The 23,913-nt window shown below is 41.7% G+C and overlaps 2 protein-coding genes across 3 annotated transcripts; one reads left to right on the forward strand and one right to left on the reverse strand.

Annotated features, from left to right (window-relative positions):
* The first annotated feature begins 66 nt into the window (after window positions 1-66).
* Window positions 67-8,285, forward strand: TIGAR (TP53 induced glycolysis regulatory phosphatase). Of its 2 annotated transcripts, none has more exons than XM_064654304.1 (6): window positions 67-219; window positions 1,582-1,619; window positions 2,487-2,608; window positions 4,729-4,806; window positions 6,254-6,364; window positions 6,850-8,285. In XM_064654304.1, the coding sequence occupies exons 1-6, from the start codon at window positions 188-190 to the stop codon at window positions 7,297-7,299; spliced, it is 831 nt and encodes a 276-aa protein (XP_064510374.1). In that variant the 5' UTR covers window positions 67-187; the 3' UTR covers window positions 7,300-8,285. The 2 variants fall into 2 exon arrangements, with proteins under 2 accessions (XP_064510374.1, XP_064510375.1); XM_064654305.1 differs by having other exon boundaries at window positions 6,254-6,369; window positions 6,850-6,988.
* Window positions 8,286-14,173: 5,888 nt separating this feature from the next.
* On the reverse strand, window positions 14,174-22,325 carry FGF23 (fibroblast growth factor 23). Its single transcript, XM_064654307.1, has 3 exons — window positions 19,666-22,325; window positions 17,627-17,730; window positions 14,174-17,180 (listed from the first exon to the last, which is right to left on the reverse strand). The coding sequence occupies exons 1-3, from the start codon at window positions 19,883-19,885 to the stop codon at window positions 16,743-16,745; spliced, it is 762 nt and encodes a 253-aa protein (XP_064510377.1). The 5' UTR covers window positions 19,886-22,325; the 3' UTR covers window positions 14,174-16,742.
* Window positions 22,326-23,913: the final 1,588 nt, after the last annotated feature.

Consider the following 23,913-nt stretch of genomic DNA (forward strand, 5'->3'; position numbering starts at 1 on the left):
CAGCGGGAGCTGCGCTCAGCTGGGATCCCGCCGGAGATCCCGCCTGGAATCCCGCCTGGAATCCCGCCTGGAATCCCGCCTGGAATCCCGCCTGGAATCCCGCCTGGAATCCCGCCGGAGAGCCCGTCGGAGATCCCGCCCGAGCCCGGCTCTGAGCTCACCTGAGCCCACCTGAGCCAGCCCTGCCATGGTTCGCTTCGGGCTGACCGTCGTGCGGCAGTGAGTACCGACCGCCAGCCCCGGGGCTGTGGGCGCTCGGAGCAGCTCCCGCTGCCTGCGATGGGCAGGAGTGAACCCTTTAGTTTGTATGAAAGCTGAACCCTGGGGTTCTCCGTTAGGGTAAGGACTGCGTGGGCAGCAGGGCAGGGCGGGATTTTGCCCCCTCTGCCCCGCTCTGGGAGGACCCCCCCCCTGCAGTGCTGCCTCCAGCTCTGGGGACCCAGCACAGCAAGGACATGGAGATGTTGGAGTGAGTCCAGAGGAGGGGCCACCAGGGTGATCAGAGGGATGGAGCAGCTCTGCTGTGAGGAAAGGCTGAGAGAGTTGGGATTATCCAGCCTGGAGTGACCTAATGGTGGCCTTCCAGGACCTGAAGGGAGCCCACAAGGTAGATGGGGAGAGACTATTTCCAAGGGCCTGGAGTGACAGGACAAGGGGGAATGGCTTCAAACTTACAGAGAGCAGGTTTAGATTGGATATTAGGAAGAAATTCTTCCTTGTGAGGATGGTGAGGCCCTGGCATAGGTTACCCAGAGAAGCTGTGGCTGCTCCATCCGTGGAACTGTTCCAGGCCAGGTTGGATGGGGCTCTGAGCAACCTGGTCTAGTGGAAGGTGTCCCTGCCCATGGCAGGGGGTTGGAACAAGATGATCTTTAAGATCCCTTCCAACCCAAACAATTCCATGCTTCTGTGATTTAACACTTAATCAGTAAAACTGATTTTCCTTTCTCATTTTCCTCCTCTTAAGAGAAACTCTTCCCTTGAAGACCTGGATCTTGCTGACGTGGTGCTGTGACCACAGTTAATTTTTACATCAGCTAGAAAACATGAGCCTGGATCAATTTGTTGAACTTGAAAAGTTCATGTGAGTTTCTTGCAGGCACTTTAGAAAGATGCCAGATTGTTCACCAAAGGGATGGGAGCTCATTTTAAAAGTACTGGCCTTCTGTGAACAGTTACGTGTTTGAGGCTCATCTTGAGGTCCAGCTGGCCAACACATGCCTTTCATAACAGGGCTCCAGAATCTTCCACCAACTTTATCCTCTCCAGCATGGAGGTGTAATTGTTATAGATAAATTATGCTGCATTGTTGATAAATCTTAAGTAGTTACTTCATTTCCTTTTATTCCAGGTGGGTTTGTCTTAAAAATATTGATAGCATGATTGGGGCTGACTGGTTGAAAATGGATTTTTGTTGTTGTAAAGCCTTTAGGTGCATCCTTTTGAAAAGAATCTGTGCTGTGTTCTGTTTTTCACATTCAGGCTCTGCTGTCTCTTGGTGTCCAACATAAGAACATTTTTTAAAATTCAGTAAACCGATTATGAGTCAATTTTTTTGTTGTTGTTTATAATCTCTTTCAGTGGAGAAACAAGATACAACAAAGACAAGATACTACAAGGTTAGTATCAGTTATTCTGCTGGAAAATCGTGGTGAAGCCCTGTAACCAACTGCTCAGCTGTTAAGTATTATTACAGAATAATATTGCAAAAAGATTGTTTAAATGCTTGAGTTGTTCAATCTCAGCTCCTTCTAGGAAGGCAGTCTTTATTAAATACATTTAAAACTAGACTTCACCTTAGTGGCTGCTGACTTGGACACACAGAACTGAAAACACACACTGGGCTGCTTGGATGTCTGTTGTAGGAAAATCAAGGCATCACTACGAGGGACCTGCTGGGGTTGTACTCTGAATAAATGAACTTTATACAGTGCTACATGTTGTGAGGAAAAGCTCATGCTCCTAGATTTTCTTACCTCTGTTTTTTACCTCTGTGACATTGCTGTTTACAGATCTGGCAACAGGGCTTTGTGCTCATAGTAAAATGAATAAAGAATATTTCCCTGCCTTACTTTCTTGGAAGTACCAGTGATGTATTTTAAATTCCAAGCTCTCTGGGTCAAATGATGTGCAGTGGGTTTCTCTCCCCTCTCCAGCATAGCAAGTGAAGGTAGCCTTGTGTTTTTGAGAGTTCTGAGGCCTATACCAGCATGGTTTTAAGTTTAAATTTTTCAGAGGTATAGATTAATAAAAATATCACTGATAGTGATCCTTCTGTGTTCCTATTCTGTACTCCTTTGTTTTGTTAAAATTGTGTGACTGAGTTTAGGGAAGACCAGAAGAGCAGTAACTTTTCCCAATGCTTGACTTTACTGAAGGAGAAGGGTTTTATTATGACTGAGCAGACTCTTTATTGTCATACTTGCTCAGCTGCTCGATGATCTAAAATTTGCATGTCTTAATGTTGATGGGTTTTGATTTTGCAGGTCAAGGAGTGGATGAGCCACTCTCTGCAACTGGTTTCAGACAAGCAGATGCTGCTGGTGTATTTCTCAGTAATGTGAAGTTTACTCATGTCTTTTCAAGTGACCTCCTTCGAGCAAAGCAGGTGAGTGCTTCTTGAGGCAACAATTAGCTGCAAAATTCAGCATTTATTTGCGATTGATGATGCAAAAATAATGCAGGGAGAGCCAAAAGCTGTTTTGATGGACCCACCACTGCAGTTTGAGTTGTGTAGAACTGCAGGAAGCCTCTATGGGTAGGGAAATTTTGTTGAGAACAGCTCAGTTGGGAATCAGTAAAGGCCAGCTCATTTTGCAGGATTTCATGCACTGTTGTGCCTGTGGATTTGTGGAAGAAATTCTGAGGAATCCAGGCCAATATAAGCAAAATCAAGTTTTGCTGTGAAGTCAGAGCAAGGATCATTAGATGTGCAGAGAGGTTGGATTTTGCCAGGAACGTCACACCTCTCACCTTGATGCATTATATGTTAAATAAAGAGGAAAAAAATGTAAATTACTGAGTGGGATTACATGTGATTTTGTGTGCAAGATTATGAAATACTCAAAATTAGGGAATCAGAAGTTTTAAAGTCAGAGATCAGTTGTTCTAGGACATATCTTCTGCGGAAAGCAGTGATTATATTTTAAATCAATAGTACTTTCTGACTTTCATAAAACTGTCTGGGCTATGTGCCTGCCTTAGGGGAGTTGGGTTTGGATTTTTTTCCTTGTATTAGAGACAGCCTTTTCTGTGGAAAGCATTTGTACTCTCACAATGGAGAAGACAGACCTGAATTTTTCCTTTGCCTAAAGGACATGTGTTTTGCCATTTCTTTGACAAGCTATCCAGACTTGGTGAAAGCTTTTCCAGAGATGTATAAAGGTGCAGTTTCCATGTGGTTGGAATTCCCTTTCTTGGCAGCTGCAAATCTCTGAAGTGTCTTGTTACTAAGCTGTCACTTCATAGATCAAATATGAGAGGAATGTACAAATTCTGTTGAAAAAGAGGAAATTCCAGCATATAATCATACAATTAACTATGCTATTCATATATACAAGGAAACAGACTCGACCCTATCTGAATTTTGACGTTATTCTGTGACAGAAATTTGAAGTTACAAGATAAAGCTTTTCCTAAGCAATGTGTTAAATCAATCATAAAACCTTATCAGTACAACAAGGCTGCTTCTTCTTTGCCAGAATCCAAGGAGCCTTTTCCAAGTGAGTTATTTGAACTTCAGTTTGGGTGTGGATGTTTGCACAACACTACCAGCAGATATTACCAGTCCAAAGTTCCTGTGAGCCCAGTACAGCCTTCACACTTTGGTGCCTGTAGGAACTGGAGCAGGTTGGCCATCCTTCAGTTCCCAGTTTAAGAAAGGCAGGGAGCTGTCAGAGGGGATCCAGTGGAGGCCACAGAGATGATCAGGGGTCTGGAGTATCTCCCTGCAGGAGCTGGGCCTCATTAGTCTGGAGAAGAGAAGACAGAGAGGGGATCTCATTAATGCACATAAATATCTCCAAGACAGGAGCCAGGAGGGTGGTGCTGGGCTCTTTTCAGTGGTGCCCAGTGACAGGACGAGGAGCAATGGCCACAAACTAAAACACAAGTTCCACCTCAACATGACAAAGAATTTCTTTCCATTGAGCACTGGAACAGGCTGCCCAGGGAGGTCGTGGAGTCTCCCTCTCTGGAGACATTCCAAACCCACCTGGACACATTCCTGTGTCACCTGCTCCAGGTGACCCTGCCTTGGCAGGAGAATTGGACTGGATGATCTCCAGAGGTCCCTTCCAGCCCTAATGATTCTGGGATTGGCTGTGGCAGCCAGGCAGGTGTCAGACAGATGTTTTTTGCAGTTGGATTAACTGAGCAGTTTTTAGGACCTGAGTCTGTCCCACGCAGTACATGTGAAGAATGTGTGGACACGATGGATTTGTGAGCAGTGTTATGCTCAAGATGGGGCTTTTATCCCAGTAAATCCTGCTGCCCACCTTTCATAGCTGCTAAGTGTTTCAACTCTTCTGGACTTTGAATTGTGAAGGAAAGTCCAGAAGCTTTTCCCAGTCTAGGCCATATGTCCAATTCTCACAAAATTCACCTGGAAAACTTTTTATTTTGTTGGTTTGGGTTGTTGGGCACTACTGATGTGATTCACCTTGGCTGTTGTGGTGTAACATGGTCTCTTTTCCATCCCATTGATGTGACTGTATATTCACTTTTTAGACTGCTACTGCCATTCTAGGAAAGAATAAGTTCTGCAGAGATTTGGAAATCAAGTATGATGCAAGACTGCGAGAGAGAGTAAGTGCCAGAAGAATTTGTTTTAATATCAAATACTGAAGAATTTGAAAATGTAGCTTACTGCTGATTGATATCTTGGCTTATTAAATCGTAGATTTAACAGTGGAGAGCATTATTTGCTGTGTTCTTAATCACTGAAAACTGAACTCTTCACATCAGGGACAATGAATTGTTTGCAGAATTGTGAAGCAAAGCCAAAATTTAGTGATAAATGTTGCAACTGTGATGCTTTAATGATTTAAATAAGGTAATATTTATTGTTTAAGGAGCAGCACATGACTGTAGCATTTCCTGTTTGAATCCTTTTTTCTCTCAGAAATTCCAGCTCTTCCCCTGAGACCAACAAGTTAAATGCCTCCCAAACTTCTTTAGTTGCTTTACCACCTGACTTTTTAGAAAAATATTATGGCTCATGATACCAGATTTTAGAAAGAATAATTTTATGTCTCTGTTACACTGTTTTATATGGTGTTTTTATGGATGTGTGGAAATGCCAGTACAGTGTCTGCAGGCCACTGGTTGTGAGTCACTACTAGGATAACAGGTATTAAGTGAATTGCACAAAAAGAAGCAAAGTACTTTAAAAGAACACATGTCATTGACCCTCTTAAGAAAGTTTTATTCTCTCATGCCTTGCTTTCATGATTTTTCTGGAAAAATCTTTAGGATTAGGATTTCATTTCCAGCAGCTTCAGAGCACTGATTTCTTCATATCTTTCTTAGTGTTCTTAGATTGCTGCTATTCTGCTTTAGAGAAGGGGATGGAGAGACTAAATGTATTTCAGTATATTTAAATTCTGAAGACTGTAGTAATTTATATATTATATTCCATGATAATTATGTTAGTGGCAATGAAGGATTAATCTGCAGAGATTTATCCTCTGCTGTGGAGATTTCAGAAATCTTGTAGAGAAAACATTTGTTTCTTACTTGTGAAAAATAATTCCCTTTGGTGCTTGTGCAAATGAAAAGTAAATGGAGTTTATCCTCATGTGAACAGCTGTGCACATAAGTGTTTGCAGTGTAACCTCAGTTACAAAGACACTTGAATTTTGTTAGCTAGGAGTGTGATTGGAGGAAACAATCTCAAGCTAAAGATCAGGCTGAAGGTCTTGTTTTGAATGTCAGTGCTTTGAATGAGATGCTACTCTTAATATATTTGTCTACCCAATATATATATATATATACACACACACATATATCTATAAAAATATATGTATTTTATATATATATATATATATATAAAAAAATACATAGTTTTAGAAAAATTTTAAATAGCAAATATAAAGATACCTCCTCCCCTCAAAATTGGCATAAAATATGAAAGGTGGTTAAACTTTCATGTTACATTGGAGAATTCAAGAAAACAAAACTGTTTGCATTGGAAGGGGAACAGGAGACCTGACACATCTTGACAACCCCTCTTTTTGTACCTTATCCCTCACAGAAATATGGTGTTGCAGAAGGAAGGCCCTTGGCTGACCTCAAAGCTATGGCAAAGGATGCTGGAGAGCAATGTCCTTCATTCACCCCCTCTGGAGGAGAAACACTGGATGAAGTATGGTATTTATTTATTTATTTGTGCTTTCCTTTTCTAGGCCGTTTTATCAGTGTGATTGCAGCTTGTGCTTCTTAGGAACTTACTGAGAGCTCAGCCCAACCAGAGGTAGTTGTTTTCTAAGCTAAAAACACTGCTTGGCCTTATAACAGTGGCTGCCAAGTAGGAAAGCTCTTTGCAACTGAAATATTGATTTTGAGATTGACTCCTCGTGAAAGAGGAGGATTTGCAGGAGGATGGTGGCAATTACTCTCAGCCTCGGCTTTCAAGGGGAGTTTGTACAACATCCAGTAGTTTGACACTGACTTCTGAGCCTTGTCTGTGATAAATATTTGTCTTTTAACTGAAGGAGTTGTAGCTCAGATTTCTGAAAGTCAGAACCTCTCGCTTTGTTCACAAGGATCTCTTATTTCTTCACGATCTCTTCGTTCTTCACAACAATCTCTTTGTTCTTCCCAATGTTCCCTCCTGGTCTTTCTCTTCAGGTGAGAGAACGTGCGAGGGACTTTTTTGAATTCCTGTGCCAGCTAGCTGTTGGGTTGGAACAGAAAGACCCTGGTGGATCCAGCAGAAGCTCAGGAACACCTAAAGAACAGTTTGTTTTCCCTTGGACAGACCACTGCAGTGAAGGAGAAGCAAGTTCTGAGGGCAGTGGATCCTCCAAAATGTTAGATGCCAATATACTGGTGGTGAGTCATGGAGCATACATGAGAAACTGGATTGGTTATTTGGTTTCAGATCTCAACTGTACTTTGCCAGCAGATTTAACCAAGTCCCAGTTGTCTTCTGTCAGTCCCAATACAGGAGTCAGTCATTTCGTTGTAAAACTTGAAAATGGGAACCTGTCAAAACCTGAAATCACGTGTGTTTGTCTTAACCAAGACTCTCACTTAGTGGATGTGGGAGCTGAATGTGTAGCTTCAAAAGTGTTTTAGCAGCCCCTGCAGGGAGGAGGTGGATTTAGATCATCATTTTGCTAAGCATGGGAAAAGTATCTGTAGTAATTACTGAGATGGACTGGAGTTACTGACACTAAACTGCAAGTGCTTACCATCCTGAAAAACCTCAAACTGCATGGTCCTAGTGCCCAGCATAAGTTTTCAGTAGCAAAATAAAACAAATATTCTTTCTGAACAGAAACATAACACTTCAGTCACTTACATATCTGCTCTTATAGCACATAATTTGAAAAACTCCTTTGCTTTACTCCATAATTATTTTTATGACCTCCATATAAAAGAGTTGGGGAGGGGAGAGGAATGGTACCTCAAAGATGAGCTATACTGTATTCTTGTTTTATTACAAAATGCTATATTGTAATATCAAACATACATGTTGTCTTAAAATAAATTTTTGAATGCAATAGTATAACCTAAAAAAGGAGCATTGCCTAGTGGGAAAGGTTTGTTGCAGAGTCAGGGGATGTGGCTCTGGCACTAAACAGCTGGGAGACTCTGGGAAAATCTCCTTCCCATTTGTAAAGTGGAAATTCTGATATACCTACCTCGCTGGGAGTATTTCCTAAGAAATTGTTCAGGTTGTTGTCATCTCTGTTGAAGAGCACTGTACACAAATGTAAAATATTTATTTTTAAGCTGCAAGCAGGAAGAGGAACCTTATGTGCACATAGTTGGAATAATGGTCTCTCTTCTAAAAAGGAACTTTATCAATAGGGGGAGTTGTACCCAACTAAAATCCTTCTGTCTGATTCTGTGAATATTTTTGCCTAGAATTAGGCAAATTTGATTGCTTGGCAATTTTTGATGTTAATACTGCATTCTTTCCCCTCTGGGATGTTTGTAGTGTTACTGTGTAAGCTTATCTGGTTTATGTTATTTATAATATCCATGTATTTTTTCTTCATTTGCATATTTTAAGCCTGTTCAAAAAAAAAAAAACAATTAAAGATTCCTGAATAGAACTTCCATTTCATCTGTATTTCTTGTGAGGTAAAAATCTTTCTTAATATTACTCTATGAACAATGAGTATGAGAAATGAACAATTACTCTACAAAGCTTTGTTCAGATCACACAACTTCCTTTTTTTTTTCCTTTTTTTTTTTTTTCTGCAAAACCCCAGACCAGATTTTTACTGTGAAAAAGACTTCCAGGGCTGATGTTTCAGTGCTGTCCTGCCTCATAACCTGGAAGCACTGATGTAAAACTGTTAAGGACATGCCTAAAATTGCTTGCGACTGTACAAAATTAACTGTTTGACTCAAGTTTTAATGTTTTATGATTTTTAAAAATAGTCAGTTCTCTGGGCTGTTTGTTCAACACTAACACTGCTGAAATGTAGGGGATGGAGTGGGAGGTGTTCAGTCCTGTGGTGACTGGAGGTGGGATTTTAGAGTTGTGTTCTCCAGAACCTGGAAATGAACATTAGGCTTTTTACCTGATTTTTACCTGTTTTTTGCCAAGCAGGGCTTGTTTATCCAGCAAATAACCATTAAACCCTCTGCTGCTGTATCTGGAAATTAGTCCATAGAGAGGAAAGTATATTTTTCACAGATGGTGTCGCTGCCCCATCCCTGGAAGTGTTGAAGGCCAGGTTGGATGGGGCTCTGAGCAACCTGGGGTAGTGGAATGTGTCCCTGCCTGTGGCAGGGGATTGGAATGAGATGATCTTTAAGGTCCCTTCCAACCCAAACCATTCCATGATTCTAAAGTGGCTTATCTGATCTGTAAAAAATGGATATTTGTATTCTGGTGTCAGCAAGGTTGGTCTTTCAATCTCAAACACATATAATTTGAAGGACTGGGTGCCCTTAAGCTGGGTTGGAAAAATCCTTGGTAGCCAACCATTATTGACCACATCATTGACCCAAACAGTAAGTTTGTACTTGTGAAATTAAAAAGGACCTGTTTAAAATCAGAAGTACAGAGATAACAGTGGCAGCTCGAGGAACTACTCAAGACTCGTTTAAAAGTGTCCATAGCACTTTTTCCCAACTAAAAGAATTCCTTCTCAATGTACTGAAGGGAATAAGTTGTGTTCTCAGGAAGGAAAAAAGGGAATGTGGGGCTTTTGCACAGGCTCCTTGAGCTCCTTCCTAGAGGCATCTTCCTAGAGGGCTCCTGAATACTAAATGATGGTCACAGCCAAGGAAGGTAGAACAGTTCTAAGCATGACTCATAACAGACTTAATGGCAGAGGGTGGGACAGGAGTTCATTCTTACTTTGCTTGTCCCTGGCAGTGCCTATTTATTTCAGGAAGGGCAGTTACATAGCAGGAGGCTCTCCTGTCAGTGCTTTAAATAGCTTGAACTCTTCTGGAATTGCCATGTCCTGAATTTTGTCAGTCATTCCATTAATACTTCTTGGAGCCAGAGTAACTGAGTTGAAAATGAGCCTCCTTCATCAGCTGAAAGATGACTGGAGATATAACACGTTTTTTCTCCCTAAGTCTGTAACTTCTGTCAAATATTTCAAAACACTCTAGTGATTTATGTACTTCTCAGTTTAAAAGACTTCTTTTTCTCTCTTTCTTGCCTACTCTCAAGCAGGTAATTAACATTTTATTCTTGCTGATGATGTAAATAACTTAGGAGAACATCTACCTTTTTAATGAATGCTTTGCCACTGCTTGGGTGATACTCTTCCCAGAGGGATTTTTGACTCTTCCTCTATAATACACTTCTTTAATGTGTTTCTAGGTGGTTAAAATTTAGACCCATGCTAAGAAATAGGATCATGTCTATAGGATTGTTTTCTTGAAGTTATTGTTACCAAATCCTTTCCTCTTTTGGTAACTCTTACACAGGGCAAGCAGATGGTAGGATGAAAAATACCACAGGGTGAAACCATTCAGGTTTTCTAAACAGCTCCTGTATTAATGAAGTAACATTTATTTTTCAGTGAAAAACTTCTGAATCAGAATCTCCCAATTCAGACTTTGTAAAACACACTAAAATGGTGCAAACACATCTGCCAGTGGCCAAGGGAGTACAAGTAATCAAGTGTGTTCTGCAGTTGCCCTGTTGTATTTTTTCCTTATTTATCTGCACTTGACATTGTAGACTAGCCTAGATGACCTTATAACCTGCCCTAATATAGTTATTTCACCTTTGTTTTGTCAGATGTAAGGTTCTCTGTGCATTAAAAAGTCACTAATTCTGGAAGCTTCTGAAGTTAATTCTAACCCCTGTTTTCTTTAGGTCTGTGTATAGTGCTGCTCTTTTCAAGTCTTTAAATTGACACTGAGACTAAATCTTTCTTCTTGCTTTTTTTTAATCAAGTGGCTCTTGTGCATTTGTGCAGTAAATCCGTACAGTTTATTGGGATCATGGGAGAGTTGCAATGATAGATGCTTCTGTTAGGAATAGCAACAGAACATAAATATTTGAGGGATTACTCAGTAGTGGGCAATGGATGTTTTGTCCCTGTGATGTGCCAGTCTCTAATTAGCAGCAGAAGACAAGGCCTTAACTACAGGGTGGATTTTCAGCAGTAGCTGCCAAGATGTGAGAGGCAGAGAAAGCAGATCAAGCTGTTAAACACACTACCAGGATCAGGAGAATTTTGGGCGATAAGAAAATGTTACATTCCTTTTGAACACCTTTCTAGGAAGGTAGTGCTGAAATAAATGTTAGAAACTTCTCAACTTGCCTGTCTGACTGTAGTCAGATCTGGCAGAACTGATGTGTGCTTGAAAATTGGTTAAAATAAAAGCTGTCTTGGCAGGCCTTTTCATCTGAACATCAGGAGAGAAAAAAAGGTGGCTGTGGAGATCACCAAAAACGAGAGGAAACTCAGCTCCTTTCTAAGCTGATGTTTTCTTTTGCTGAAGAGCCCAGTTGTATTCTGCTTCCAAAACAATAATGTTTCAAAAGGCAGGGGAGTTGTGGCCTCCTTTGATGGAGTTGTTCATGTTTAGCCGGTGCTTTATCAGACCAGGCTTAATTTGGAAAAGGTGACAGGAGAGAAAAAGAGCAGTTCAAAGCTCATGGCAGCTCATGTTCCTTAGTGTTGCTCCACCACCATCATCTCACAGGTCTAACCTCCAGCAACCATCAGGGGAGTGCTTTGGCAGAGAGCTCTGGTACTATCACAGTTTCCTTCCTCTAAAATAAAGATATTTTCTTCGTTCCCACAGTTCTCTGTTAGGGACTGTTTTCCAGACATAACCCTGTCTTTGCAATAGGAGGAGTTTTGGAGGTTTTTTTTTTCTTTTTTTCCTTCAGAACAGAATTTAGATCAGATGCATTCTCTGTCTAAGCTTTTGGCTGCCTCAGATCCACAGCCCACATGCCTGGACCTAAAATATGTCAGATTTCCCCCAGATGTGTCCCTCTTTTCAGGGCTTTGGCCGTGAACCTGAGGTTTTTGGATATATAGTGATCCCAAGGCAAATGGCAGCTTCATGGGCACAGTGTGTGAGCTGCTTTTCTGACATCCATGGATATGGAGGATCTGTGCATGCAGGGTATCCAGTGCTGTTCAGGAAGGTCTCCTGAACTGAGATAGCTCTGCTGTCACTTGCAAACAGCTCTTGGATTCCTGGCATACAGGGACCCTGTGGGACTATGGATGCCTCACCTGAATGCCAGAAGCTCCTGAGAGCACAATCAGAGGATATGGCACAGGAAGATGCTGGCATAAAAACCACAAATCATGAGTAGGGTGTTACCAGTCACCACAGGAATGCACTTGAGGTCCAGGCAGAACCCCTTTGGATGTAATTCTTTCCTTGTGGTGCCCAGCTGGCTGATCCATCCATAGCTGAACAGAAGAGGGATGATGCAACAGACTTGACTGTAATAAATCCTGAATATATTTTGGAATAAATCTTAAAAAGTTAATTTACTTAAACTTAAAGTTGAGGTAAAAAAAGAAGGTTTGATTTCAGAAGGACAAGAATCATAAAATTGGTTTAGTGATGTCAAGTATACTGAAGAATCACAGAAGTTTTATAACCATAGAATAGCAGAATGTCCTCAGCGGGAAGGGACCCACAAGGATCATGGAGGTCCAACTCCTGGCCCTGCACAGGACACCCCAACAATCCCACCATGTGCCTGAGGGTGTTGTCCAAACACTCCTTGAGCTCTGTCAGCCTCGGAGCTGTGCCCACTGCCCCGGGGAGCCTGTTCAGTGCCCAGCCACCCTCTGGGGGAAGAATCTTTTCCTAATATCCAACCTAAACCTCCCCTGACACAGCTCCAGCCGTTCCCTTGGGTCTGTCACTGGTCACCACAGAGCAGAGATCAGTGCTTCCCCTCCTCTTCCCTTTTAAAGCCAAGAATTCAAGAATTTAGTATGCTCATGTCAGATGAAATCACTAATCTTTATCCCAGAATAAAGCACATTTAAAATTACACATCTGTAAGCAAGTATTTTAAACAGATCTGTCCAACTGAATGTGGAACCATATAACTAGAGAATGGGAAATAAAATAATTTTTATTCAAGAAGAGAGGACAAAGCAATCTTACAGGACTGTCAGTTTGACCTTAATAACACTCAGGGCTGAATAAATTCTGAAGGAGAATGTAATTACAGACAGGAGGGGTAAATGAAACCTGGAATAAAATTGAGTTTTTACTATAAGTAGTTCAGACTTACGTGAGTGGTTATTTGATGAAATAACTGATGTATAGGCAAGGGAAAAATGATGGTGAATTTTAATTCAACATTTGACACGATGCCACAAGCTTAACTGGAAAAGGTAAATGTTACTTAGGAGATAAAAGAAGGTGAAGTAGGTATGCAAGCAGTTATTGGGCACAGGAGTAAGTAGTAATGTCCAAGGTGAAGCACTGAGCTTGAGTAAAATCAGTATTTAAGTTCCCCATGGGGTTATTTTTTTGTAATGACTTTGAATAAAATTTAGGAAATGTGGAAATGTTCATGAGAAAGCATCATCAATAAGTGTGTGGGGCAGAATAACATGTAGAGGAGGAAATGGTGAATTTGAGGAGTGAAATCAAAGACATGTCTTGAAATTCCCTATTGCCAGCTCAGGCTCTTCAATCCCAATGACAAGAATTCCCTCTATGAGCTGGAAAAAAATTGTTGGAACAACAAAAGAGGAGAATAACTTGAGGTAACATTGACCTCCTTCCTAAGCTTGTTGCTTACCCTGAACGCTGACAGGCAGGAGTGAAGTTCACTTTTGGGCACACAAATGGTACAAGCCCTGTATATCATTTAAATGCTCAGAGTAGGGCTGAAGAAGGGCAGACCTACTTAATAAAGCACCAAAAAAGTCATAGAAATGGAAGTTAAATTTAGTTAACTTGCCAGTCTTGCTACTTCTTGAGTCTTCTCTGAATCACAGACTGGGTCAGGTTGGTAGGGACCACGGTGGGGCATCTGGTCCCACCTCCCTGCTCCAACAGGGTCATCCTGATGCACATGGCATAGGATTGCATCCAGATGGTTCTGGAATATCCCCAGGGAGGGAGACTCCACACCCTCTCTGGGCAATCTGTTAGTGCTCGGTCACTCCACAGTAAAGAAGTTCTTCCTCATGTCCAGCTGGAACTTCCTGGGCATCAGTTCCTGCCCGTGGCCTCTTGTGCCATTGCTGGGCACCCCCGAGCAGAGCCTGGTCCATCCTCTGTCCCCTCCCTTCAGATACTTTTAATTTACCAAGTATCTTTTACCCTAAGATCTTGGAGCCAGGTTCACGAATATTTCCTAATGGGGCTGAACTGCCAGACCAGTAGACAATCCCTCATGGTCAGTCTAGACCTACTAAGACATTGTTTTTCTCATCATCTTTCACAAAACTTTTATACTTGTGGTCCCTGAAACACCCAGGAAGCTGCAACCTGTGAGGCTGGAACTCATGGGATAGGGGGACACAAAAATTTTCGGACATACCTGCTATTCAAATCCTTCTGGAATGGGGGATTTAGACAGACAATGCAGAATCCACCATTTGGAGCAAATGAAAAGTTTATTGGTGCTTTTATTAAAGGAAATAATCTCTATTATACATTATTATAAATATTTATAAATATTCTGTGGGATTTAAGACCCACACAAATAAATAAATAAATATTGCAACATAAATAATAATGCTTTCTTACCAGCTGGTGATTGCCAGCATTTCCATTGAAGAATTAATTCTTTTGATATTTTGATACAGTTGTCTATAGCTACAAATACATTTTTTTTAATGCAAAATCCACTGTGTATTCAGTCTTAGCTTAGGCACTAAATCCCCTGGCTACTAAGAGAGTGAGCAACCTGCTTACTTTGTTCTAATGTATGGATATAGAGATGGTGTAGAGATTAAACCCCACATTTCTCATCAAAGTTTGATATGGACAGAGATTCAAATTGTTGTAGGTCCATTGTCTTGGAGTCCCAGAGAGCCTGTGGAGCTTCCAACAATTTATGCAAAAGGCAAACTTTGCTGTTGTACTTGAAGTCCAGAGTTTTCAAGGAGCAAAAGCCAAGAACAGAAATCAAGTAAAGTTATTAAATAAAATCACACCTCTGCACTGTACAACAGACAGCAAGGTAAAAAGTCTTGCTGCACTTTGAATAAACAAGAAAAAGCACGACTCTCCACCCACCTGCAATTCTCCTGAATTCCTTAGAATCACTCATTTCATTCAGAAATTAATCAAAACCATGATGAGACAGAACTCTTGGTCTAATCTTAATCATTTGGCTTGTCCTGTGCTCCCTAGAATTTACATGAATTAGGAATCACTCTAGATAGGAAAACTATTCCAAGAGTAGTATCAGGACCTGTGACTTTTCTAACATGAGTTGAATGTTATAGATAAAGAGATATCATGTATTTATACATATATAGGGAGGGAAAAAGAGATTATTTAAATGCTGTCAGCAGGACAGACCCTGTGCTAAATCCAGAAAAATTCCAATGAACACAGGAAACATGGAGGGCCTTATTTTGATTTTGTTGCACTGATGTAACTCCAGTGAATTGATTTCTGCAGAGTTGCATCACAAATAACTTTCAAAGTAAATTTATCCATAACATAAATCAATCTAGGGGAAAAGTTCTGTAAATGAGAGATCTCTTGATTAATGGTAATTTCACTCTTACAAATATAAAGCATCTAGTATCTGCTCAGAACTGAATAGAAACATGGATGCTAATTAGATGCTCCTTTCTAAATACATACCTAATTTTCACTCATTAGATGAGAGTCTTCATTATAGTGAAACTATTAACAGTTTGACACTTACAAGGCATAAATTTTTGGATTTTTTTTCCCCCTGTGTAGTTCAGCAGTATGCAAAACAAACCATCTTGACACACACTATTGATTATTAGTAATCCTAGTACTTCTCTGTAGGTTGGAAAGATGCAAAACTAATGATCTTTACATTATTTTTCCACATCGTGATGCCAGAATTCAGTGAATGTAGAACTGTGACAGAGAAGCACTTGACAGACAGTGAGACTCTTCTCTTTTTTTCCCAAACCTCAGCTTTGATTCAGAAAGTGTCCAGAATTGCTCTGTTTACACAAGACCATTTAATCCTGTCCTGTCCTTCTGTCACTTGCTAGTTTTCCACATGTGGTGCTCTTATAACAGCAGAGTGGTCATTTTTTGACTCATAGGGGCATGAAAAGAGACTAAAGCTCCAACTTAAAAGCTAAAAACATAGAATGGTTGGGTTGGAGAGGACCTTAAAGATCATCTCATTCCAACCCCCTGCCATGGGCAGGGACACCTTCCACTAGCCCAGGTTGCTCAGAGCCCCATCCAACCTGGCCTTGAACACTTCCAGGTATGGGGCAGCCACAGCTTCTCTGGGCAACCTGTGCCAGGGCCTCACCACCCTCCCAGGGAAGAATTTCTTCCTGATATCCAATCTAAACCTCCTCTCTGTCAGTTTGGAGCCATTCCCCCTTGTCCTGTCACTACAGTTCCTGATGAAGAACTTACTCAGAAGGAAAATCCTTCTCTGGCTTCCTTGTAGACCCCTTCAGATAATGTATATATTACATATATAGTAGTTTTTATATAATAATATAACACACTGCCAGAGAGTTTGTCTGCTGTGTTTGAACACTCAGGGGCAGTGCAATAAGAGGATTTCCTGTCTCTGTTGGAATGTCAGATGTTCCAGGTCTCTTCCCAGTTACATCAGGAACATAATATCAGTTCATTCAAGGGATTTCTTTTTTCTTCATTGATGGAAAGTTAAGGTGATTAGGATCCTAAAAGGTTTGATTTCTATTATTCTTTTAAAAAATATATCTTTTCAGTCCACAGAGCTCTGGCTGGAAAAGTTCACTTGCTTTGTCAGTAATGTGTCATCTCTAAGTACAAAATCTGAAATATAAGGAACTTTTCCCGATGTTTCCCATTGGACATTCAGACTGAGAGTGTGTCAGACAGTTCCCTTTGCCTCTGTCCTCACTTTGCAGGCTCCAGGGTCGCAGTTATCTGGTGATGTAGAACCGGGGGCTCGGGTACCTCCGAGCGTCCATCATGGCATGGGGGTCATCGGGGTTCACCACGTCGTTCTGGTTGATCCTCACGGGTTCCCTGGGCACGTGGGAGAAGTCTGCTTCCTGTTGCAGGGGAGAGCCAAGCCCAGAGGTCTTCCTCTGCGGGACCAGGACCTGGTGAGGATCCATCGGATCCATGTCTGCACTCCTGGTGTTCCTGTGGGGCTTGGGGGTGTTGAAGCGGAACAATGGGATTTCGTTTCTCCTGGATAAAAACTGGGAGTATGGTGGCGGGTTCGTGCCAGGGAAAAAAGCTTGCTTAACTCTGCCTAAGCTCACCAGGAAGTTGTGTTTGGGAGATTGGTACACGTCGTATCCGTTCTCCAGCGTCCTGTGGTTGAACACACAGTCCTCTTGGCTGAAGTAATGCTGAGGGGAAAAAACATGACACCTGTGAGCAGAGGGGTTTGGCACAAATTAAAGAGGGAAAGAGGGATGAGATCTTGCTTTCTAATCTCCCAGGTCTGTAACTGAGACAACTCAGTAGATCTGAGATATATGCCCATGTTTTCAGCAAAGGTATTTTAATGATAACACTGTTTTCTTTCGGAGGGTCCCAACCTGTGGCTCTATGCTACATCAGGAATTCTGACTGGTCCATCACTGCATCTCATTTTGCCCTAGTTTACCCAAGCAGGATCTCAGATGATTTTAGTCAGCTCTACAACTCAGTACAATCAAAGAGGACAGGAAAGTATTACCTAAGTGGCACACCCTCTCTTAAATCTGCACCTACACAGGTTTTCCCCGCCTGGGCAGCACTGCAGCAGGCTGCACCTGCCCTTCAGCCTTGAGGCTTAGCAGAGGTCACTCACCGAGCCAAATATGTTTCCTTTCATGTCCATGCATAGGTAACGTCCACTCTTCACCCCTGTGATTATTACTGAGCCAGCACCCTCAGACTTGATCATAAGGGCACCTGTTCAGAAGAATGAAGATGTCAAATCCAAGATCCAGTTTGACCCTGCACCACTGCCTTACAGATCCACAGGTGCTCTGGCTGGAAGTGCCCTGTGGGAGTCCAAACCAACCTCCCACATGACCTGGGGTGTTGTCCACCCTGGTCAGCTGTGGCTTTGGAAAGCTCCCAGGATGGAGACCACCTCTCCAGGTGCCCTGTTCCAATGCTGTGCTAACTAACCTCCCAAAGACAACTTTTCTCTCTGAAGTCCTAGATCACAGTCTGGGGACACTGCCCTTAGTTCTGTCCTTGGCAGTTTGTCTCCCCCGTCTCTGTGACTGCCCTGTGGTGTTTTCGCTGGTGTGCCCAGCAATGGCACAAGAGGCCACGGGCAGGAACTGATGCCCAGGAAGTTCCAACTGGACATGAGGAAGAACTTCTTTGCTGTGCAGTGACCGAGCACTGAACAGACTGCCCAGAGAGGGTGTGGAGTCTCCCTCACTGGAGACATTCCAGAACTGTCTGGGCACAATCCTGTGCCATGTGCTCTGGGATGACCCTGTTGGAGCAGGGAGGTGGGACCAGGTGACCCACTGTGGTCCCTTCCAAACTTACTGGGGGTTTTTGCCACCCCAGGGCAGAACTTTGCAGAACTTCCCTCCTGCCTGGTGTCTCAGTGGTGCCGTGGTGACCTGGCAGCAGTTCAGTCACCCTCCCTTTCATAACCCCTTCTGTTGTCTGATTTCCACCCTTCCCTGCTCCATCATTCCAAATCTTGTTGTACTTGTTTCATGGCAGATATGAGAAAACATGACAATTTCCTGCCTGTTGTTCTCCAAAATCCCACACTGGTTCTTGACTAACATACCTAAAATGAGTTTTATAAAATCTTTAAACATGCAGGAAGAATAACAAGACAGTGCAAGTGTTCCTGCGTTTCCTTAGCAATTCCTTAAAAAAATAGAACATGATCCTTTTTTCTCCTTGAATAAATTATAACTTTATCCTTATATGTGCTGCAAATATATTATGCAAAAACACTGTTCTGTGTGCTTAGATTTTTAATTGAGTGTGTAAAGAAGATGCTATAATAATAAGAATAACTTAACTTTATGTTGCCTACCTACTTGTGATTTGAGTGCTGCTAAGACAGAAGTCCTTTTGAAATGCTATAAAAGAACACTAAGTCTTAAAAAACCCACCATTTTTCTACTAACTAAAGAGTTTGGGTCAAGTATTTAGCAAAGGAAGAAATTTAGTAAACTATTCTGTTTAAATAGAAAAATAAAATAAGCAATAAGCATATAATAAAATACACAGTAAGTATTTAATAAAATAAACTGTGAGGACACAATCTGAGAACCTTTTAGTTATACTAGAGAATAGTTATTTCTCATGAACCCCAAAGGCTTAGCACTTCTTTTATGGCCTTTCCTAGTTTTCCCCTTTTTAACTGACCTCTGTATATCCATGTTCTATCCACATTCAAAGTTAGTTTTGTAGTTATCAGCCTTGTACTCCAAAACACAGATTTTAGGACTGCTATCAGTTTTCCAGCACTGGTGTGGTGAGTTCCTTCAGTGCAATTCCTTTGGGAATACTGTCACCGCAATGGGAAGCAGCTGTTTGGGGAATGTCATCCCCAACCTCTGATAGGAACTCCCACAAGAAGTTGTGGGTAAAATCATGAAGTGAAGGATATTTCAGGTAGTTTTTGCTTGCAGAAGAAGCAAAGGACTTTACTGAAATTCCCCATCCACTACATTTCTTCGGAGTGATTTTATTTTTTAAACAAAAGGAGGATTATAATTATGCTTGTTTTCCATCCCATACCCATGCTTGTCTGCCTGCCTAAGGAGAAGAGGGGATTTTTTATAGGTAGTGAGAAACTAAAACTGTTGTCCTCCCTCCCCTGCTCCCATGAAGGCTGAGGATCCATAGGAAGCTACTCACTGTAGATGGTTTGGTGAGGGGCACCATCAATGTAGCCGTCGGCATTGATTTGGAGGTGGAAGCTGTTCCTCTCCGTGTCCGTGTAGAGGTGCATTAGGCTATCTCCATTCCCCCAGCTGGGATTCAGCAGTGGAGAGGAGTTGGGGAAGGCAAAGGTAGCCTTCAGGCTGCAGAGTACCAGGAGCAGGGAGCTGCAGGGTGCCATGGATCGCCTTTCCATGGTCGGTCGGGATCTGCAGCTGGATTCGCCTCCACGCTCCTTGCTCGCCCTTGTGCTGGAGTGTGGATCCTCAGATAGGTTCCCTTCTTCTCTGCACGGGCTTATAAAGGGCAGCAAAATGACATCACACAGGAAAACCTTCTCCACATCCTTGATTTTTGGCAAAGCAACATTTTAAGTGTCCCGAAACCTCAAGGGAAGGATCTCTGGCTAAGGTGTGGGGGGGAAAAAATGTAAGGTTTCTAAAGACAGCTCACAAAAGCTAATCATATGTTCAAATGTTATCTACAACCCTGTGACATCTGAAAGCTTCCCACGCCCCTACTGTTGGATCCAGGAAGGGCAATCCACTGCACTTGAACTGAAGGGAATGACCCTTCGGACCTGAATTATCTTTCTTTTTTTGCAGGCATGTTTATTCAGATTCCCACCTCCCCTCAGAGTTTCCAAACTGCATTCTGATCTAGCAAACACATTGAATAGAGCTGAAATTTTGTTGCAAATATATGAAAAGCTCGTATTAGGTTGCCCTGGGCCTGATCCCTCCTTAATTATGGTGTAAATTCCACACCAAGCCTGCTGGGATGATATTTGTGTCACTGCATTTAAGCAAAGGGAACTTGATATGAGCACACAACCCACTTCAAATAAACTTTTATTCCCTTTTATATCTCCTGTTTCATTTTGAGCCACCTAAATATCTGAAGTTGGCCAAACAGCTGAAAATTATGTGTAAAACACTTAAAAACTGGATGTTTGTTCCTGCATTGCACATCTGGCTGGCAGTTTTACAGTCATACAGGTTTGCTTGGGCAGCAGTTATGGGGTCTGAATCAAACCTGAAATCACTCATATCGGCACATTTTTAGTATTCCAGGTACAACAGACAACCTTGGAGGAGCTACAAAGGAACATAGAATATCCTGAGTTGGAAGGGACCAAGCTAAAAAGTAATAAGCAGATAGTGGTGTAAAAAATGTTCCGAGATACAAGCCCTGCTTCTCAATTGTCCTGCCAATGATCTGTGTCTTTACAAACAAATCTGCTTTAAAAACAAACGTGGTTCTATTTATTGCATGAAAATGCTGTGCTAATGGGACACTGTATATGGGGGAATCATAGGAGTAACGGGTTCTATAACGAGACTGTGTTAAGATTCCTTTCAAAAATTAATATAAAACCGAGGAGCACCAAACAATAAATGAATAATTTTCTTTGATGAAACCCAAGGATTTTAATTGTAGCAGTGTTAGTTTTGGTTACAGTCTCTAGTTGGACACAGCATAAAAAATCCTGAGTTTCATTAACAAGCTGTGGAGCAGTGCCATCAGCACAAAATGGATTGATAACATCAGTGGATTGATACAACTGTAACCCAGTGCAAAAGTGAATCTCTTTTTTTTTTTTTAAATTGTTTAAAATTAGCAAAAGCCTGCCAAATCCTTCTGCCACACCTGTGTAAATCCAGAGGCTTGCATCAGTGTATATTCACCTGTGTAAATGACAGCACTTTTTAGCCAAAGTGTATAAGGGTCAGGTCTTAAACTGAGTAGCCTGACAAAGCTGTCTTCCCTGACAGCTTGTCCAGGCTACAGATATTTTACTGGTTATAACGTCTGAAAGGCTTTAATTTAAAAGATAGCTGTGAAGGAAAGGAGAGTTATCTTTTTCTTCTCTTTTTAAAAGCGTTATCTCTATTTATTGTTGAAATTATCCACCCGTACTTTTTACTCTGATATTAAAACAAGTGTTGGAGGTTTTTGTTGTTTTGCTTTCCATGGTTTTATTATTCCCCCTTTATTTAGACTCCTATGGAAATGCGGATATGAATTCAGAAGCAATTGCAAAAGCTTCTACCAGAGGTGCTTAGAGAATAGTGTTTCCTCTTGGAATATTTCGTGATTCTTTGGTGGATGCTGTTTTTCTGGTTTGATATTTCATATTCACCATGACACTTTCCTGGACTTGCCAGCATGCACTGATCTGATCTCCCTCTGGTGTCTTGGTGGCAGAGGAAACATTCTCAGATATTTAAAAAATTGATTCAACCTCATTTAAACACACATCAGTTGTGAGCAGCTGTTTCTCTTTTTTATATAAAAGTAAAGATTACTTTTTCATGCTTAAGCTGTTTAGCACTTTCAAAAGTTTCCCACAGGGTCAACAAAACTCCAGATTTTCCTAAGTTCTGTTTAAGATGCTGGGCTAAAGTGAATTTATTCAAGTCTCTGCTTGTGAGGATGATAATGCAAATTTTGCTTTTTCGTGGACTTTTGGTTTGTTTTGTTTTAAACCTATAAATGCCCACTGCACGTGTTTGGGGTTTTGTCTGGATTTTTTTAACAATGCATTTCTTTTTTATTTCCAGCTAATCCATTTATTCTTTCTGTTGGTATTTTACTTATCTTCTCCTACACATTCAGCTGTTGATGGAGTAACCAGGTGTATGAAAGCTTGTTTACTTCTCCAGCTATGCCTGTTAGTCTAAGAGAAGTGATGGCAGCCTTTTTTTGTCTTGCACTGTTATGCTGATGCATCAGTAATAATATTTCTGCAACTTTTACCACATATAGTGATATTGCTTTTTCAGGTTTCTGTATTGTTCTGTGATGTTTGATGAATTTAGATGGCTTTTCTCAGTTCTCAGCTGTAACACCTGTGATGCTCATACTTTGCTGGTGTGCTCATTTAACTGCAAATTATATCCAAAACTGTGCACAGAAGGCAGCAGCTTGGGGTCTGACTTTCCTCCATTTTGACTGCTTTGTGTTTCAGCTCTAGCTCATTTTTCAATCAAAACTTACCATCTCAGATCTGTAAAACCCCCATTTCAGCAACTGTGTGTCATCCCTTGTGCTGCTGCAAGGGAAGTAACTCAACTTCATTGCTTATCACTTTAAATCAGCTGCACAGGACTTAAAAGGGAAAGGCAAGCTTTTTGTCACAACAAATTTAAGATACTACAAGTGACTTGCTCTCAGTTACTTTTTGCAGACCCCCTGGAAGAAGTTTGTGGACCATCAGAAATTTGCAGGTTAATAAAAAGGAGTTTTCTACTCAGCCTTCCAGGATTCTCCTACGAGCAAAATCACACGTTCCCTCGCAGTGCTGGACTACCTTTCATCATGTAGGAGCACCCGTAGCACTCTTGCTTAATAAAACATATTGCCTTATATTTAAACAGGTGTGCAGTTTGCCCTTTTGCAGAATTCTGTGCTGAGTGTCTGTGCTGGCTTCAGGAAGCTTCAAAGATCACAAGGCAGTTTGGGTTGACAGATTTGAAGCTGCCTCTGCCTTTAATAATTTTCTTTGCGTCACATCTCTCCAAAAGAGATCACAGAAATCAGGGGCCCTTCCCTCTGCCTCCCCTTCCTTAAAATCACTGTGACAAGTGGCTCTGGGACAATCACATCTGCAGGGTTGGAAGCACAAGGGTGGAGTGCCTCTCCAGAAGTTATTCTAGGAATAATGATGCACTAAGCCAAGGGTATGTAGCGTGGATGCTCTGTGTGTGTGTGTGTGTGCACAAGCCTTTGCCACAGACTTTACCCGGTGTTGTTAAACACATCCTGAGTGACCTTATTTGGATGTCCCATTCTTGTCACACTGCCCACGACTAAAGAAAACATCCTGGCTAAGTTCACCTACGTGAAACAAATGAGGTAAGCACAGCCCACTGGGTTTGCGACCACAGGGTGTATGAGCAGCTGCTGCAATGTGCTTGCTCTGAGGAACAGAAATGAAGGGCCTCATTCCTCCTCCAGCTGAAATCCTTGGCAGAGCTCCCAGTCAAAGCTGAACCAGTCCCTAAAAGGTTTTGTTTTCGGAACAGAGAGTGTTTCTGACATTTTAAGGGGTCTGAATTTTCTTAGGTATTGTGGAAGAGAGAGTGGTTGCAATCTGTGATGAGAGCTGCTGATGCCCTCAAATTCGGAAAATCGTAGAATGGCCTGAGTTGAAAGGGACCTTAAAGATCATCCAGTTCCAACCCCCCTGCCATGGGCAAGGACACCTTCCACTATCCCAGG

The sequence above is a fragment of the Pseudopipra pipra genome, chromosome 5, assembly GCF_036250125.1.
Source record: "Pseudopipra pipra isolate bDixPip1 chromosome 5, bDixPip1.hap1, whole genome shotgun sequence".
NCBI classification, from domain to species: Eukaryota; Metazoa; Chordata; class Aves; order Passeriformes; family Pipridae; genus Pseudopipra; species Pseudopipra pipra.